Genomic DNA, 17554 nt, shown 5'->3' on the forward strand with positions numbered 1-17554 from the left:
TAAAAGAGTTTCAGCACAAGATCCAATCTGTTTTTATCTTTATCACAGACAAATTATATATTCACTCATACCTGCGCCTTATATGAAAATATTGATTTCTGTAATCCCTCAGTGAAATATAATTCTATCTTACACCGACATTGAACATATCTCCTCTTTCAATTATAAACTCACCTGTACACCCCAACGCATTCCTTAGAAAATTCCTTCAGTTTTCTAAACCTCATTGCCATTGGCAAATCCATGCTTGTTGCTCGCCGGGACGATTTCAGGGCCATTTCAACGTCCAAGTCGGCACTCGTTGGCATCGGCAGCTGACGATATCGAGACATAAGGAAGCTGAACATGTCTGTTGGGTTTCGTCCCGTGAATGGCTCAGTGCGTATACTGCCAGTTGGATTGAGTAGTTCCTGTAGTAATAGATTAAAGTGTTGATTCAATATACATGCAATGATAAACAATCAAAATTTAAAAAGATGTAATTCTGCTATATTTTCTTCCATTTTTCAATTTAAGAATAAGACTTGAATAAAAAATTCAATTTGATTTAAACATTTAAAAAAATGATTTATGATAATCTGTATTTTAAGTGATGAAACCTACATAAAATAAATCACTGTCCAGGGATTAAGTTTGGATAATAGATTCGAAATAGTATTCAGTTATTTTTCAAGTCGGAATAAAGAGTTATCTTCACATTTTTTTTATGACACATTAATAACAGCATATTTTCATTCCCTATTTATCACAAATTTAATACACCTACGTATGCGGCCACACACTTCCACAAGCCGTTTGTGGTAATTTAATATGTTTCAAAACAGTAGCTTGACCCATGCAGTTGTTCTACCAAGTTATCACTTGTTCTATTATATATTTACAACTTCTTACAAATGATGCCCAAGACTTACAATTTCCCTCTCTGCAAGCTCATGTTTGTGATATTTGAATCTGTATCTGCGACAGTAGCTGGCCCCGTACAGTTGTTCTACCAAGTTATCACTTGTTCTATTATATATTTACAACTTCTTACAAATGATGCCCAAGACTTACAATTTCCCTCTCTGCAAGCTCATGTTTGTGATATTTGAATCTGTATCTGCCACAGTAGCTGGCCCCGTACAGTTGTTCTACCAAGTTATCACTTGTTCTATTATATATTTACAACTTCTTACAAATGATGCCCAAGACTTACAATTTCCCTCTCTGCAAGCTCATGTTTGTGATATTTGAATCTGTATCTGCGACAGTAGCTGGCCCCGTAAAGTTGTTCTACCAAGTTATCACTTGTTCTATTATATATTTACAACTTCTTACAAATGATGCCCAAGACTTACAATTTCCCTCTCTGCAAGCTCATGTTTGTGATATTTGAATCTGTATCTGCGACAGTAGCTGGCCCCGTACAGTTGTTCTACCAAGCTGACCAATTGTTCTTCTGTATATTTACTAAAACTACTTAGAAATGATGCCCAAGACTTACAATTTCCCTCTCTGCCAGCTCATGTTTGTGATATTTGAATCTGTATCTGCGACAGTAGCTGGCCCCGTACAGTTGTTCTACCAAGCTGACCAATTGTTCTTTTGTATATTTACTAAAACTACTTAGAAATGATGCCCAAGACTTACAATTTCCCTCTCTGCCAGCTCATGTTTGTGATATTTGAATCTGTATCTGCGACAGTAGCTGGCCCCGTACAGTTGTTTTACCAAGCTGACCAATTGTTCTTTTGTATATTTACTAAAACTACTTAGAAATGATGGCCAAGAGTTACAATTTCCCTCTCTGCCAGCTCATGTTTGTGATATTTGAATCTGTATCTGCAACAGCTTGCCCCGTACAGTTGTTCTACCAAGTTGAACCCTTGTTCTTTTGTACATTTACTACAACTTTTAACAAATGAGACCAAAGACTTACAATTTCCCTCTCTGCCAGCTCATGTTTATGGTATTTGAAATGGTATCTGCGACAGTAGCTGGCCCCGTACAGTTGTTCTACCAGATTAATGACTTGTGGATGACCTAGGCCAAACATATGGACCCCAGACAGTCCTGAAATCGTACATAAAGTTTTACAATACAATAGTTAAGCATACTGTTTTTTTTTTCAGTAAGCAAGCCAGAATTTTATTCTATATCTCTTACGTGTGACCTAAACCTTTGAGGTAGTCTACCATCATGGCTCTTGTACGCAACATGCTGCTATATGATTAACATCTGTGCCGAGTTTAAGTTATTTTTATATTTCTCAATGCAAAGCCTTAGTTACAGCCCGGTCAAGCAAATAACTGACTAACTGTTGTCTGTTAGTGCAGTGGTAAGCACACGCGCTTCTCACCTAAGTGACCTGGGTTTGATTCCCGGCCTGGGTGTACGCAAGTTTGGATTGTGTTCAACAAGAAGGACAAGTGGCTTTCCTCCGGGTACTCCGGTTTCACCCACAACACAAGATCACTTTCTCGCTTAACAACGTGCCGTTGACAGTGATAATTACAATGTTGTAATAACTTGTTTCCCAAACATAAAATAAATAAGTTTTAACTAGATATCTGACAAACGAATGTACCTAAACAAGAACGAGCATGCCTGAACAATTCTCAAAATTATTTCTTTATTGTCCAATATATGCTATATGCAGTAATCAATTTTAAAAATCGGAACTTTTTTTTGCTGACTTCAAAAGCAAAACACTGATTTCAGACAATACTAGATCATTGTTTAATCCCTTAATATAATCCATTACTACAACAATTTACCTGCATAAGACAGGTGTTTCTGTCTACTGGCTGTGCGGGCATCCTGAACTTTTTCCGTCACCTGCTTCCATGCTCCTAGAAAATGTTTTAAGTTTAACATAAAACTTCAGCGGTCAAATTCAACCAGTGTTTTATATTTAAGTATTGGACATATTTTTTAAATAAATACAACCAGTGTTTTATACATATTAGGTATTGGACAATTTTTTAATAAATAATACGCGCTGCACACATAACCTTAGTCCTAGCATACATTTATATTCAAAGTTCTTTTTTATTGTCTATGAGAAGACAAATGGCTAATTCTATATATTCATGAATACACCAACAACTGGAATTATTTGTGTTGTAAGTATGCTTACAATTATATCAAGCACACAATTTAATAAATGTTGTATAACAGAAAACTCTCTCACCATCTCAATTTTTTGTTTAACAATTCAAGTTGAAACAGAGATTTTCTGTGCATCCACACAGGAGATAATCAAAACAACTTAGGTTTAACTTAAATTTAAGATCATTACCTCAGTGTTTTTATTGGACAGTAAAACTAGTTGGCCAATAGAATGAATGGAATGACTGAGTCATATCCAAGGATAAGAATTATATTAACAGCCCCAGACTTAATTATGAGCACCAAGCAATTCTTGATCACTCGGATTTTGAAACGACCCCCAAGTTTCATTTTTTTCACCAAAGGATACTTTATTCAAATTATGAGCACCAAGTAATGCTTTAACTATTGGATTGGTATATCGAAACCACCCCAGGCTCATTATTATTTTCTGCAGACACATTATTCCTAAATATGAGCAGAAAAGTAATGCTTGAACTCTCAAACTTTTGCTCAGGACCCCTGGTTGTGGAATATGCGACCCGAGGGAAGCAGATTTGAAAATTAATTTCTCATGAAACAGTGAGACAGTAATTTCAGCACAAACCATTAAGTGTGTCAGCTCGCCAGCTGTAGCCATCATCACTGGTGATCTCAAACTCCAGATGTCCTAGATTATGACCCTCTACATCACCACCTACAAAATATGAGAAATGTAAACATATCGAAAGAATATGCATTTACACCTTTCACAGTAGGGCCTTTTAACCAGTTAGGGGAAAGACAACCTAGCCCTTTTGAGGAAATTTTTATTTCAGTTTGAGGGAAAATTCCCTTTTCTAACATTTTGGGAAATGATGTAGTAAAATATCGATTAAGCAGTATATGGTTCACTCAGAAACATCATTTAATGAATGGTGAGATATTCATCATATAAATAAAACAAAACATAATTTACAAAAATGCATTTTTTTTTAGGGACTGGTCTATTAAGATGACTGGAATGGGGGAGCCTTGCGCTGCCTAGTCACTTGTAGGATGTTGTTTGACAGCTGTGGCAGACATGGACAGGCAGAGTAGTTTAAAATAGAAGGTACCATTAGGGTCAGGGCTTCTGTTAAAGGACGTTTGGAAGTATATTACTCCCTTGGAGTGGGCTATAACTTACAAAATTGATGCTATAAAAGTAAAAAAAACTTCCATATTTTTTAGATCATTTCCAAAGTTAAAGGCTTTGAGGTTCCAACTTCCAATATTGATGGTAAGGAAGTATATACTTTCACTTTCAAACATTTAATGGAAGCCTTGTGGGATTATATGAGAAAACCACCACCTACCCCCATTTGCTCCCCTCTCCTCTAGGACAGACATGGGGACATCGTGTACTTCCTCTTCTAAAGCTGCGGCAGGCAGGGATGAAGTCTCCCTCTGGCTGTGTAGAGGCATAGATTTGTCTGGAAACAAGGATAATAAACACCGCTTTGATGGATGACTGATAAATGTTTAAAGCTGCACTCTCATAAATTTACTGCTTTTTTTTTGTCTTGGAATGAGCCAATTTTTTTGCGTAAATATCCAAAAACCAGTGATATAAGACAGCTGACAAAAGATCAGATTGCAGTTTTTCTTATTTACATTCAAAAGTGGATGTTTTATACCGATAAACTTATTTTTCATAAAGCCTTAGTAACGCTTTTAGCCATAAAACATTAATTTTTGATTGTGAATATGAAACACTTCAATCAAAACTATTTCCATTCATCGATGATTAATTGTAACTTACTCGCACTGCCCTTCATCCCCTTCGGCTCCACATTCTCCGCATCCAGTTTCTTCTTTCGACCTCGTTTTTTCGGACCTTTTTTTGTGAACTTCATATCCCCCAACAACTTCTTTTTTAACTTCAACAAATCTTTGTTACTTCCCCATACCGTCTTCCTTTTCGGCTGCTGCGTAGTTTCATTTGACAGTTTCACAGAAATAACGTTGGTTCGCTGATCGATGCCCATTTTTTCTACTTCTACAAAAGGCACCTTTGATTTTCGGTCTTTCAATGTATAAGACTTTCTCGATACTAAGGAAGTTCTTTTCTTCAAGAAGGAGTTGAACTTGTCATGAAATTTGACTGAACCTCCCCCGTGGGTAAGTTTAACCAATTGTGGACTTTTCTGCGATGATGAACTAGCAGTACATATGGACTGGTTTTGATTCTGGTTGAATACCGGAACAGAATTCTGTGACGTCTGAGTTGTCTGAAGTGAAGATTTTGGCGAAATTTTCTGTGAAATTTTCTGCAAAATAGTTAATGGTGCTGGTACATTGTAATTTCTGCTACTCTCTGAATTCACAATCTGCTGACTGCAGGAATTTGATGCAAGTGAACTTGATGTTAGAGCACAGGAATATGCTGGGCCCTTCACTGTGTAAGAATGAACATCATTTAGAGAGAGATTTGGCTGAATGCTGCAGTAATTTGGACTAATCTGTGATACAAGTCCAGTTTGATATGAAGACCCTGAGCTGGCAGGGTATGAAGCCATAGGGACATTCATCATTCCCATGTTGACAGCTAAAGGCACTTGAGAAATGGATTGAAACGTTCCTTGTGGTGTAGTATTCACATGAATTGGAACATTTGACTGGTTTACAATTTGTACTGAAGACACTCCACTTGCATTAAAACCAGTCTGCTGCATACCTTGGTAACCAGTTTGGCTTTGAACTAATGTTGGCAAATTTCCTTGAATAAAACCAGTCTGTATATTTCCCTGAACTAGACTGGGTTGCACATTCCCTTGAATCATTTCAGACTGCATGTTTCCTTGAAATAAACCAGTCTGAGTTTGAAGACCTGTAAAACCAGACTGAACCCCTTGGAAGTTTAAACCAGTCTGAAAGGCTGGCATTGGTGCCTGAATGTTGATATAACCAGTCTCTATTGCAGGCAATGTGGTTTGAAAATTTGGTAGACCTGTCTGAATATTACTAAATCCAGACTGAAGATTTCCAAAACCAGTCGGAGTAAAATTTAATGAACCAGTCAGCGAAGATGAAAACATTGAAGTTGAATTCATATTACTGGGAGCAATAGAAACAACACTTTGATTACAACCTTGTAATATGTTTGGAAGAACATTTGCACTGCTGATTTGCTGTATTGTATTCTGTAAGGCGTGCGACGCCAGTGGTGCTGTACTTTCAATCCTGTGTTTGATTGTTTCAATATTGTATTTACTTTTAGGTGTAGATATTAGAAGTCCACCAACATATTCTGCAGAAAACTGCTGTTCCCCACTATTTGATATTGGAGTTGCATATAGAATTTCTGAAGATCTTGCTGAAGTTTGACCAGTAGATTGAGCAGTACTATATGATGTTTGTGATAGTTTTTCAACAAAATGTTCAATATTGTTAGCCACCAACTTAGTCCTTCTCTGGATGATCATCTTCTGATCTGGTTTAACCATTTGATCTGATGTCAATGCTGTACGGATAAACACATTTTTATCCAACCTAGAAGTCTCCACATTCATTGAGTTCCGACTGAACAATGCATCTTGAATCTTTTTAGCTACAAATTCTGGCTTCTGTATTTGTGTCTCATTCATTTGGCCACCAAGTGTTGTTGCTTTTACATTTTGAGGCTCATTTTTCTTTCCAAAAAGTAATTTAGAAGCGGTAAGAGTCTTTTCATTAATAGCTGCCTGCAGCTTTAGCTTAGTTCTTTGGGTTTCTTCACTAACCATTTTTGTTTTATAAGATTTACCAACACTGACTGCCTTCTTGGTTTCGACTAAAGTACCAGTGTTTGTACCGCTATTATCATCACTTGCATTTTTTTTCTTTATCTCAGGCAATTCTTTGTCAAATGGTTTTCCAATGTAACCAGTTTCGGTTTTCTGCCACATGAAGTTTTTCCCAGTTTTTGGATTTTTTATCACAACTTTATGGCCTTCTTTAAGCAATTTCAGAACAGCTTGCGGAAGACCTGGCATTTTTTTCTTTTCATCTTCTTTGAAATCTTGAAAGGATTGATTTTTATTATCTTTAGTGGTAACCTTACTATCTTTGTAAGTGGATGGGTTTTTATTATCTTTCGCGACAGGTTTATCAGCTTTTTCAGTTGATTGGTTTTTAACATCTTTAATGGTGGTTAAATCATCATTTTTATCAATTGAGATCTTTGCACAAAGCTGCTTTTCTGAGTCTCGGCTATCATTTGTTTCCATCTTGTTGTCACAGATATCATTGCTAGATTTACATGTTTCAACTTCTTCTCTTGTTTCCATACTTCCCTTAACTGTATTAGCTTCAACCTTCTTTTCATTCTCAGTGTCAGCCTTTCTAATGCAAGTATCAAAATCAGCTACTTGTTTACTTTCAGAATGGTTTGATTTGTTTGTGTCTACATTATCATCTGAATTTATTCTAACTTTAGAAGTGTTTGATTTCTCTTGTTCAAATTCAGGTTTCTTACCATTAGCTGCATCTTCTGTTTCCAATTTCTTCTCAACACTCTTTTCTCTTGTCTCCTGTGGTTCTGAAGAACCTTCAACCATAGCTGAATCCTTACAACCATCAACCATATCTTTATTATCAACATCAATATTTTCAACTGGCTCAGTTACATCAGTATTTTCCTCTCTGTGAACTGTTGGGCTTCTTGCTTGCCCAGTTTTCTTATCAACTATCAAACCACTTACTGGATCCAAATACTCATCTTCCTCATCACTTGAACTGTCCAGATTTATAACCTCCATATTTGCTTGCTTGTCTTGTTGACTTGTATCTTTCTTAGGTCTACCCCTTCTTCTTTTCTTTCTTGCTTTCTCTGCTGGCTTTGGTGTTGATATAAGACCATGATCTGCATTATTTTCAGCATTCAACTCTTGTACATGCCTCTTTTTAACTTGAGGTGTGTCTTCATCCAGGAATGTTGATTCTGTTACACTCTGACTTGACAAATGTCTTTTTCTGTTCACCATCTCAGCTAGAAGTAATCTTTCTCTTTCTAATTTCATTCTAAGTTCAGCATCAAAATCTGGCTGGGAATCTTGGGAATTGCTTCTGGCAAGTTTTCTTTGAATTCTTTTTCCACCTCTTAATTCAACATCCTCTCCAGAATCACCAATGTCGCTTTTCCTAGATTTACTTCTAGTGCTCCTAGATGTAACTTTTGATTCATCATCATCTGAATCACTATTAGTCTTCTGTACGGAAGTTTCCTCATTAGCAGTAATTTTCTTAGGCCTTCCTCTTCCCTTCTTTTTACCATCAGAACCAGTTTCCTCATCTGCCTCATCAGTTTTATCTTTTACATTATCTTCACTAACATTACTTTTCCTTGGTCGCCCCCTTCCTCTCTTTCCAGCATCCGAACCAGTTTCAGACAAACTAGGGGAAGTCATTCTTGAATTACTTTCCGGCGAGTTCATCCTCGAGTTAGTCCCCTTTTCAATAAGACCAGAACTCTTACCAGAATTTCCAATGTCTGGTTTTGAGTTTCGTCTACCCCTTTGTGATGATCGCCCACCCTTATCCTCAGAATTCTTAACATCCCCATCAACAGTATCATTCTTATGATTATCATCTTCACAAACTCTATTCAAAGACTGTCTTCCACTTCTAGTTGGACTACGGACGTCATCATTCTTTCCTCTTGCCTTATCCGCTTCTTTAGCCAATCTTTGATTCAATGTGTTCTTCCTTAAAGTTGTTCTAGCACATTCACCAGTTTCATGTGCAACTAATTGTTCTTTATCTCCTTCTGAACTTTCCATTTCTATACTATCTGTTCTTTTCGATGACCGTGTTATTCTCCTTTCTCTTGTTTCATTTTTATCATCCATGGAATCTTCATTATCATCATCACTAGAACTAATGCAGAAGTTACAGTTATCAGTATGTACCTGATAACTTATTTCAGTCCTATACTCTCTTTTACACTTTTCACATTTAAATGGACCCTTTTCTCCTGGGCAACTCTTAGCAATGCTTTCTTCCTTGATCCTCTTAGAAATGGGATCTAGAACGGGCAATTCCATCATTGCTCGCTGTTCTTCCTCCAAACTAATCATAACTGATGACTCCATTATACAATCTCCTTCAGAATTTTCTTCGCCCCCAATTCTGTACCTTAAAGGACTTGTAAGCCCCTTTCTCACAGGATAAGGTATCATCGTCACAGGCGATCTTCCAATACCCCTGGAACCTATATCTTTGCCTTCTTTATCTAATTTTTCTTTTAAGCTGTAAGTTATAACAGATGTTAGTCCAGACCTCGGGATGCAATCCATTTCTGACTTTAATATTACATCCCTTTCTATCGCTGGACTTCTACTTCTTTCATTTATCAATTCTATTCCATTTGTTGTTCTATCACCGTCAACTTCATCTTTGTTTAAGTTGTCATTAGTTATTTTCTCAATTGATTCATCAACTTTGTTACTGATGTCTAATTTGCCTTCTATTCCATCCTGATCTAATTTTATTATTTCTTTTTCCTCTTCACAATCTAATTCAACAATCTCATTCCCATTTCCTGTAGCTTTTAAAACAGATTCTGTAATATCCATGACATCACTTTCGCTATCAGATTCTGGATCCACAGCTAATACTTCCATTTCAGGGCTATCATTATTGCTCCTATCCACATCAATGGCAATGACTTCCATATTATTATCATCTTTTATGTCTTCTTCCAACTGACAACTAATTTGTTTGTCTTTATTGTCATCTATTTCTTCGACCTGTTCTTCATCATCTTCACCTATCTCAAAGACAACCTTTTCACTGTCATGCTCATTTGATTCATCTTCATCACCTTTCAATTTCTCATCAACTTCAACATTTATTTCATCTTTTTCTTTTTGAAGATTTTCATCATTATTACTGCCTATTCCCAATTTAGCCTCAATTTCAGTTAAGTTTTCTGTAAGTTCAGTCTTTTCATTTGCAGATAAAAACCTCTTCTTTATTGATATACCCCTAGCACCATGACTAAAGTTACTTTCAAGATCAGGTGTACTGCCTGATTCAACGATCTGAGGAATAAATGGGCTTGAAGTTTTCCGTGTCAGTTCACAAGAATCATTTGTTATGTTTTGTATGTTTGGATTTTGAATGAATCCACTCTCTGTACCTTCACTCTGTTCACAGTTTTGATTTTTATCATCAGAAATATTTTGTTCTTCATTATTGTCATTCTTTGTGTTAATCAAGTCATCATTGTTATCAACATCATACTCATTGTTTTCAACATTAGATAAAACACCACCACCATTATCTTCTGCAACATCAGTTCCACTTGCCATAACCTCTTGTACAATTCGTATAGCCTCTTCTTCACTTAACATCTCCCCACTATCAGTCATAACTACAATTGTTTCAGAACAATCTGCTGTTGTGTCTGTCACAGAATTTTCATTTTCTTCCTCAGTCATTTCACCCTCAACAGTGTCATTTTGGGAAGTAATATTTTCTGACAAATCACTTTCAGTAACATTTGGACCGAAACCTTCGCTCTCACCATCATATGCTTCTGAAAGTGAATTTTCAGTTACAGGTCTTGACAAACTTTCAGTTGCTGTCTCAATTGAGTTCAATGAATCATTGTCTTTATTGACTGTTGAAACAGTTGCGTCAGCTGTATCAGTATCAAGCACACCTACATCAGATTCAGTAGCAACTGCAGTTCCACATTCATTTCCAGTGTTTATATCATCTGTTAGATCCATACTTTCTTCAGCCTCACTTGTGTCAGATATCAAAACTTTCTTCACTTCTTCGTCCCTCTGACTTTTTTCAACAACTGGAGATGAGAATCCCACAGGTTTTGGTGTTGATGAAATTGGATCTGAAACAGATCTTCCTCTTCTTACAGCTAATGGCGAATTTGAATTTAAGTTTGGTGGCAAAAAAGGTTCAGTTGACTCTACGGTTTTACTCTGTTGGTCGCCATCAATATTTTTCACTAATTCTATGTTATTGTCAGCAGAGGTTTTTAACAAAAGTTTCTCTTTTTCAACAGAAAGAGATCTAGACCTGGCTACCATTCTAACTGGGGGTGAAAACGGTCGACTTGGCAAGTTTTTCCATTTTAGCATAGAAAATCCACCACCACTCGAATTTGGATAAGATCCAACATTTGTTTGAACTATGCTACCTCGTTCGACAGATTTGGACCTTTCACTTCTCACTGGCTCAATGGGTGAAAAAGGCCCACTCGCCATTTGAGAGGAGCATCTTTCAACTGAAGGTGATCTTGAAGATCGATCTTCTCCACTTTTCTTGCTACATTTAGCTGCTGCATCATTTAATCTGTTGGCAATCTGCAGAAGACCCATGTTATTGTTAACTGGTACATCGACTTTCACAGGAGGCTTGGCCAAATTACTCTCAGAATTAGTTCTTGGCCGAACATATTTACTTGGATCTAAGTTCAGTAACTTTAGAGTTTTTGGAGATAGGAAACTCAAATGCGGACTATCAAGTTTGTTTGATGGCATTGTTGCTTTACTTGTGTTACTTCTTGGCCAGGAAGCATTCAGTTTTTGAGATTCGGCAGTGGGCCCACCAGTAGGTTGCACAGAACTCATACTTGCCCTGCGTTGTATAAGAGATCCACCAAAAGTGCCTGTACCCAATGAGAGCTGGCTGTCATTAGCTGTTAATCTTGAGGAGTTGTAATCCATACTTGGTCCATATGTCATGTCACCAGTTTCATCTGCTGACAAAGTACGACTTGAACCCGAATAATTTCTTTCTTTATCAGTGACCCCTGTCAGATCAACGACAGGATCTTCAAAATCGTCTATCTCGATCACAGATGCTCGTTGAAGACTCTTATGTCCTGTATGAAGATTGATACCATAACTAGAGAGATCTAGCTTTTCCAACGGGACAAATTCGGGATGCTTTGGATCATGGACTATTCTCATGTCTGGTAATGAGATTGCGGGGAATTTGAGCATGTCCGGTCGAACCTCAATGATTCTACAGGTGTACATACATCGCCTTCGAGCGTCCTTTGTGCTCCAGTACAATCTGGTAGATCTGAAATGATATCAGAGAGAATGCATTTTACACTTATGCAAATCAACTTTAACATTGTATCAATTATAAAATTATTGAAAAACTTTTGTCAATGGTGCTCGTACCATATAAATCAAGATGATTGTGAAAACGGTTTCTAAGTCCTTTGATATAATGTTGTTATTGAAACATTTTTTCTCCATTCTTAACCAAGAATTTAACCAACAATATCAGCTCAAAAAATACTTCAATCAATAGTCCATAATGAACAGAGCTTACACAACATTAAATACAATGCTTATCAATTAAGAAGGCTATATTTCCATTGCGGAATGAAAGTGTATAAGTTCTATAGGATTACTGTGAAATCATAAATATTCATGGGACATTAATTTTCATGGATTTTGTGGGTTGGCTTATCCAAGAGTTCAAGATCCCAACAAAATTTTGACGTTTATTTCTGAAATTATACTGTCTATGTAAAAGGATATACATGTATTCACAGTTTCGATTTTTTTTCCTTAAAAAAATGAAAATCCACGAATTTAAGTACCCACGAAATTGTCCTTTTACAAAAACCTCCAAATATCAAGCACATGAATATAAATGATTTCACAGTATTTACTTAACATCACTCAGAATCACTTCAACTATCGATCCCATCATTGTAAAAACAAACAAAACTTACAAGAAGTCCACAGGCTGGAGATATTTTGGCTTGTCGGATAGATCTGTAAGGCGTCCCAAACTCTCCACACAACATGATCCTGTAATGAACAATCAACAATCCATTCAGTTTTTGAAGTATTCAAATATGATACCTTAGGTGCATTGAAGAGCTATTAGATCTCAAGAGCTCTAAGAACATATCCTATGTTGCAGTATGTTGAAAAGGGAGCGCTCTCTCTTATCTGCATCTAATTTTGGGCTATCGCTTATCCGCATCGAATCTTGGGCTCTCTAATCTGCATCTTATTTTGAGCTCTCTCTAATCTGCATATAATTTTGGGCTCTCTCTAATCTTTCCTGCTCTTATTTATTGGATAACCAAATTCAAAGACCTTAAAAAAAGCTCACCATTGATCAAATCAGTAAAGTTCTGCTGTGGTCCTATTAAAAAGTGCTCCAGAGCTAACATCTTTCGGCAATGCACACCATATGCCTGAGCCAATTAAAGTGGTAAGGGACCAAAAATAAAACCTTATGTCAGTCCTACGTCATATTTGTGTCAAATTCCAGGCGTTAAAATCATTATCATTAACTGCTTGGTGTAAACTTAACATAAATCTTTCTTATAAGCACATTTATCAACTGCATGGAATTAGTCTTTAATACCAAATAAGACATTGATGTCGGCCACATGAAGACCTTTGGACCATTTCTTCTTGGTAGTCCGGATACTTGCAACGTTCACGTATACTCGCCGTATGACGTTGAATTTGTCACTTGGCAGCAACTGCAACAAAATTTCATTGTATTGTTGAAATGCTTAAATGAACAACAGAATAAACATTACTTTTTTCTCTTTATTTACAAGATTTCTACGCAAGCATGAGGTAATTAATGACATAAATTGTACACACAAATTTCATAATCTAGTATTCAAATGAACATGTACGGAGAAAAATGACACAAAACAAAAAACTTTAATTGTGACCTGAGCGATCAAAAATTTATCATTTATAAACATCAATTTAGACATAAAATTGTAAAAAGAGATTCTCAGGGCTGGACTTAATATCGTAAAATGACATTATTCCTTTGAATTGTATTCCACAAATTTAGCCATCCTTAGAATGAAACCATTAAAACTTTCAGACTTGTGAATTTTCCCCTACCTCTCCATCTATGTTGAAGCGATGTGCCTTACAGAAGACCTTCTTATCTTCCTGCAATCGACACTCCCAGCGTCTCGCACACATGAAGTGGTAGTTGGACTTGCAGCCACGAGTGTTACACCCCACAGTGGCGCCATTTTTGTTGCATACATCACAACGCTGAAAAAATAGCACATTGTTAATTAATAGTTGGACTTGCAGCTAAGTTTGATACACCCCGCAGTGGCTCTGCTCTTTGTGTTGCATACATTGCAATGCTGAAAATGTAACAAACGGGTGTAAGTTGGACTTGCAACCACAAATGTTGCACCCCAGTGGCGCAGTTTTTGTTGCATACAACTCAATGCTAAAAATATAACATACTTTTTTATCTGGACTTGTAGATACGAATGTTACATTCAATGTTTTTGGCACATATGACGCAAAATACAGTTATTAGTTGAGACTTGCAGCCACAAGAAAGCTACCATGCTGAAAAAATCTAGAACAGGGTATGAAGATGGTCATTAAACAGGCCATGATTATAAAGAAAATTTCCACTTAATTTGTGTATGTTTTTTGTCAGTATGAATGAGCCAGATAGAACTTCAATGAATTTGTTTTTGTCTCTGGAATATATGGTGTGAAGTTTAATCTCTTTCAAGACTTTGGCACACAGACTTCTACAAAATTACAGCAGTCTCTCACTTTTTACTAAGGGCTTTACCATTTAAAGATATAACCCCCTTGGGGAAGGCACTTTCAAATATACCATCCCCCCTACAGAAGCAAATTTACCCTTTCAGAGTCCAAACAAGCGAAAAAAGACACCCACCCATATACTATATAAATAATTGCCCCCCCCCCCCCCCCTGGGGGGTATATGTTTTACTGGTATAGGCCTTACACTCTTCTGTTAACAGCATTCAGTGGACCGAACTTAAATTAGCACTAAAAAGCATTTCACCAAATCTTCCACCTACCAGTTGTTTTCCCCTGCTAAAGGCCTCCGGAAGGTTTAATAAAGCTCCATCAGCATCTTCATAAACCTCCGCAGACCACAAAGCACAGTTGACGTGACACCAATCATCCTGGCCGCAATACAACAACCGACCAGCCTCCTGAAGTTACAAATTATCATTTAGTTAAATCTTTCTCCGATTTCAAGTTATGCTTCATTGGCGTGCTCTTAAATGTCTGTTGACCACCAAACACAGAAACAATTACACCAGTCTTTATTGTCCTACTAGCCGCAATACAACGAATTATCATTTAATTTACTTCCATAGATTTTCACACTTTTCTGAAGATTCTACAGTAATGCTTCACTGGCACTTTCCTAGACCTTGGCAGACCACAAAACACAGCAGATATCAGTGTTCTAAATAACAAGCTGCCAGCCAAAATTGACGGTTGAAATGTCAATTGGACCAGTTCAAACTAGGAAAAAAAGTGAATTTTAAGAAGATTAAGTACTAGCTGGTCAATTACTTTACTTTTTGAAACAGTTCTACCAAATCTTATTGAGAACCCTTGACATTACACAAGTCCTTCTGGTCACAAACAGCCATTGGCCAGCCCCCTTGTATAGAAACACATTTAAAATGTTACAATATAAACTTTGTTTTGGTGAAAAATGGGGACAAAAAATGTTTTGCCTAAGGTGGAAAAATTATGTGGAATATTTTGTCCATCATGTTAATAATTTTTAAGATGTAAGGTATTTTGTCTACCATGTCAAAAATAGCATGGAGTACATTGCCTGGTTCCCCGTATATTTGCATTATAATACATGTATTTTTAAAAGATGGCATCATTTATGAGAACAACTTTTTAAGTAAACATAACGTCAGGAACTTACAAATGATCTTCACTACGGACCATCAAGTATTTAAAACACAGAAGAAACTTGAGTAATGCAAGTGAATGCCAGCATTCTTCAGTGTTTCTAAGTCAACAATAGTTAACAACTTATTTAACTCAATTTTAACCAGACAGATGGGACTTTGTATGTACATTGTTATTGTAAACCAATGTACCAAGTTTTATGTGAATATGTAAGATATAGCCAACATTGAACTTTCCAAGAACTGCAATAGCCAGTGTTTTTTTACCAAAATGGGGCAGAAATTCAGGTCCTTTCCCAATGCTTTAACAATTCTTTTATGTGCGTGTTCTTAACAAAACAAACTTAATCACATTCTTTTATCTTTTGTCTATTCTTGTTCATTACTGGGCAAAATTCTGATTCCAAATTTTAGTCAAAATGACGCATTTCTCGTGATCAAAAAGGCCCAGGCACATTCACAGAATGGTGAGGGAAAAAAAACACTACGTGAACAACACCAAAGCTAGGACAAAACATGTCAACGGCGTTATATTTCTTTGAAAGTTAGACATTTCTGTCACACTAAAAACTCATATCAGAGGCGCTTACATTTCCGTCCTGGTCACCGAATGTCTGACAAAAGATACACGGTCTCTCGTCCTCGCCCTCGAATAGCTGACCCAGCTCAAGATCTTCATCATCTGCAGGTAAACAATTCACATTTTATATACAACTATGTAGAATAGGCCTTACAAAAAGAAATTCTTTGACCCAATGACAGGAACACAAAATTCCTCTTATCTGGAGCATCAGCCTTAGTAAGTCCTGTCAGATAAAAAGGAAATTCATGGTAGTCGAACGACCAGTTTAATTCAGCACAAGCATATTAGACAAGAGCCGTCGTAAGACAGCGCCCTCGACTACGCCACTTTGACTTAGAAGTGAATACAATAACGATGTAATATTACAAAGTTTGGTCTCTTTATGCCAAACCTAACTAAAATTATTCCATACATAAGGTGACTTTGATTCTGCCCTCCCACCAACCCGCCTGAACAATGACGCAAGTTATTCAAATAACTTGATTTCCCATTATGAAAATGTGGTTAAGAATATACCAATATGCTTTTCAAAAGAAATAAAAAAAATCAAAAAAAGGGCCATAATTTGTATTTAGAGTTAAAATGGAGTTAAGTTTCTTGTTGTAAGATGGTCGTAAATAATTTTTCATTTTATTAAGTGCACTGAATGAACGGTATAGAAGTTTTTTTTATTAAAATCCCAACTTGCCCTTAACTTTTACATGCCTAAAACTTTAACCTAAGTCAGTCAGGGACCATAACTTGTATTAAGGATATGGAGTTATGTAACCTCATTGGGTAATGGTCCTGAACAATTGTGTGAAGTATTAAGTCAATTGAATGAAGGGTATAGAAGAAATTAATAAATATCCCAACCTGCCCTAAAACTTATAGTTAATCAGCGGCCACAATTTTTATAAAAGATAATATGGAGTTATCTAACCTCATTATGTGATGGCTCTGAACAACTGTGTGAAGTATTAAGTCAAATGAATGAATGGTATTGGAGTTTTAAGTGAAAATCCCAACTTGCCCTAAAACTTAAACCTGCCCTAAAACTTTAACCTGCCCTAAAACTTTAACCTAAGTCAATCAGGGGCCATAACTTGTATTAAGGATAATATGGGGTTATGTAACCTCATTGTGTGATGGTCCTGAACAACTGTGTGAAGTATTAAGTCAATTGAACAAAGGGTATAGAAGTT

At 36.5% G+C, this 17554-nt stretch overlaps 1 protein-coding gene across 1 annotated transcript in view; it reads right to left on the reverse strand.

The window, feature by feature from the left end:
* LOC128233934 (uncharacterized) overlaps nucleotides 1-17554 on the reverse strand; it is a 54109-nt gene that overhangs the window by 6038 nt on the left and 30517 nt on the right. Inside the window, exons 21-31 of the mRNA XM_052947823.1 lie at nucleotides 16378-16469; nucleotides 14924-15061; nucleotides 13962-14120; nucleotides 13459-13579; nucleotides 12812-12890; nucleotides 4874-12144; nucleotides 4428-4544; nucleotides 3698-3787; nucleotides 2757-2831; nucleotides 1919-2052; nucleotides 175-410 (exon numbers count right to left, since the gene is read on the reverse strand). Coding sequence (XP_052803783.1) covers nucleotides 175-410; nucleotides 1919-2052; nucleotides 2757-2831; nucleotides 3698-3787; nucleotides 4428-4544; nucleotides 4874-12144; nucleotides 12812-12890; nucleotides 13459-13579; nucleotides 13962-14120; nucleotides 14924-15061; nucleotides 16378-16469 — 8512 coding nt within the window. The remainder of the gene's footprint in view (nucleotides 1-174; nucleotides 411-1918; nucleotides 2053-2756; nucleotides 2832-3697; nucleotides 3788-4427; nucleotides 4545-4873; nucleotides 12145-12811; nucleotides 12891-13458; nucleotides 13580-13961; nucleotides 14121-14923; nucleotides 15062-16377; nucleotides 16470-17554) is intronic.

Source organism: Mya arenaria, chromosome 5 (assembly GCF_026914265.1).
Source record: "Mya arenaria isolate MELC-2E11 chromosome 5, ASM2691426v1".
Taxonomy (NCBI): Eukaryota; Metazoa; Mollusca; class Bivalvia; order Myida; family Myidae; genus Mya; species Mya arenaria.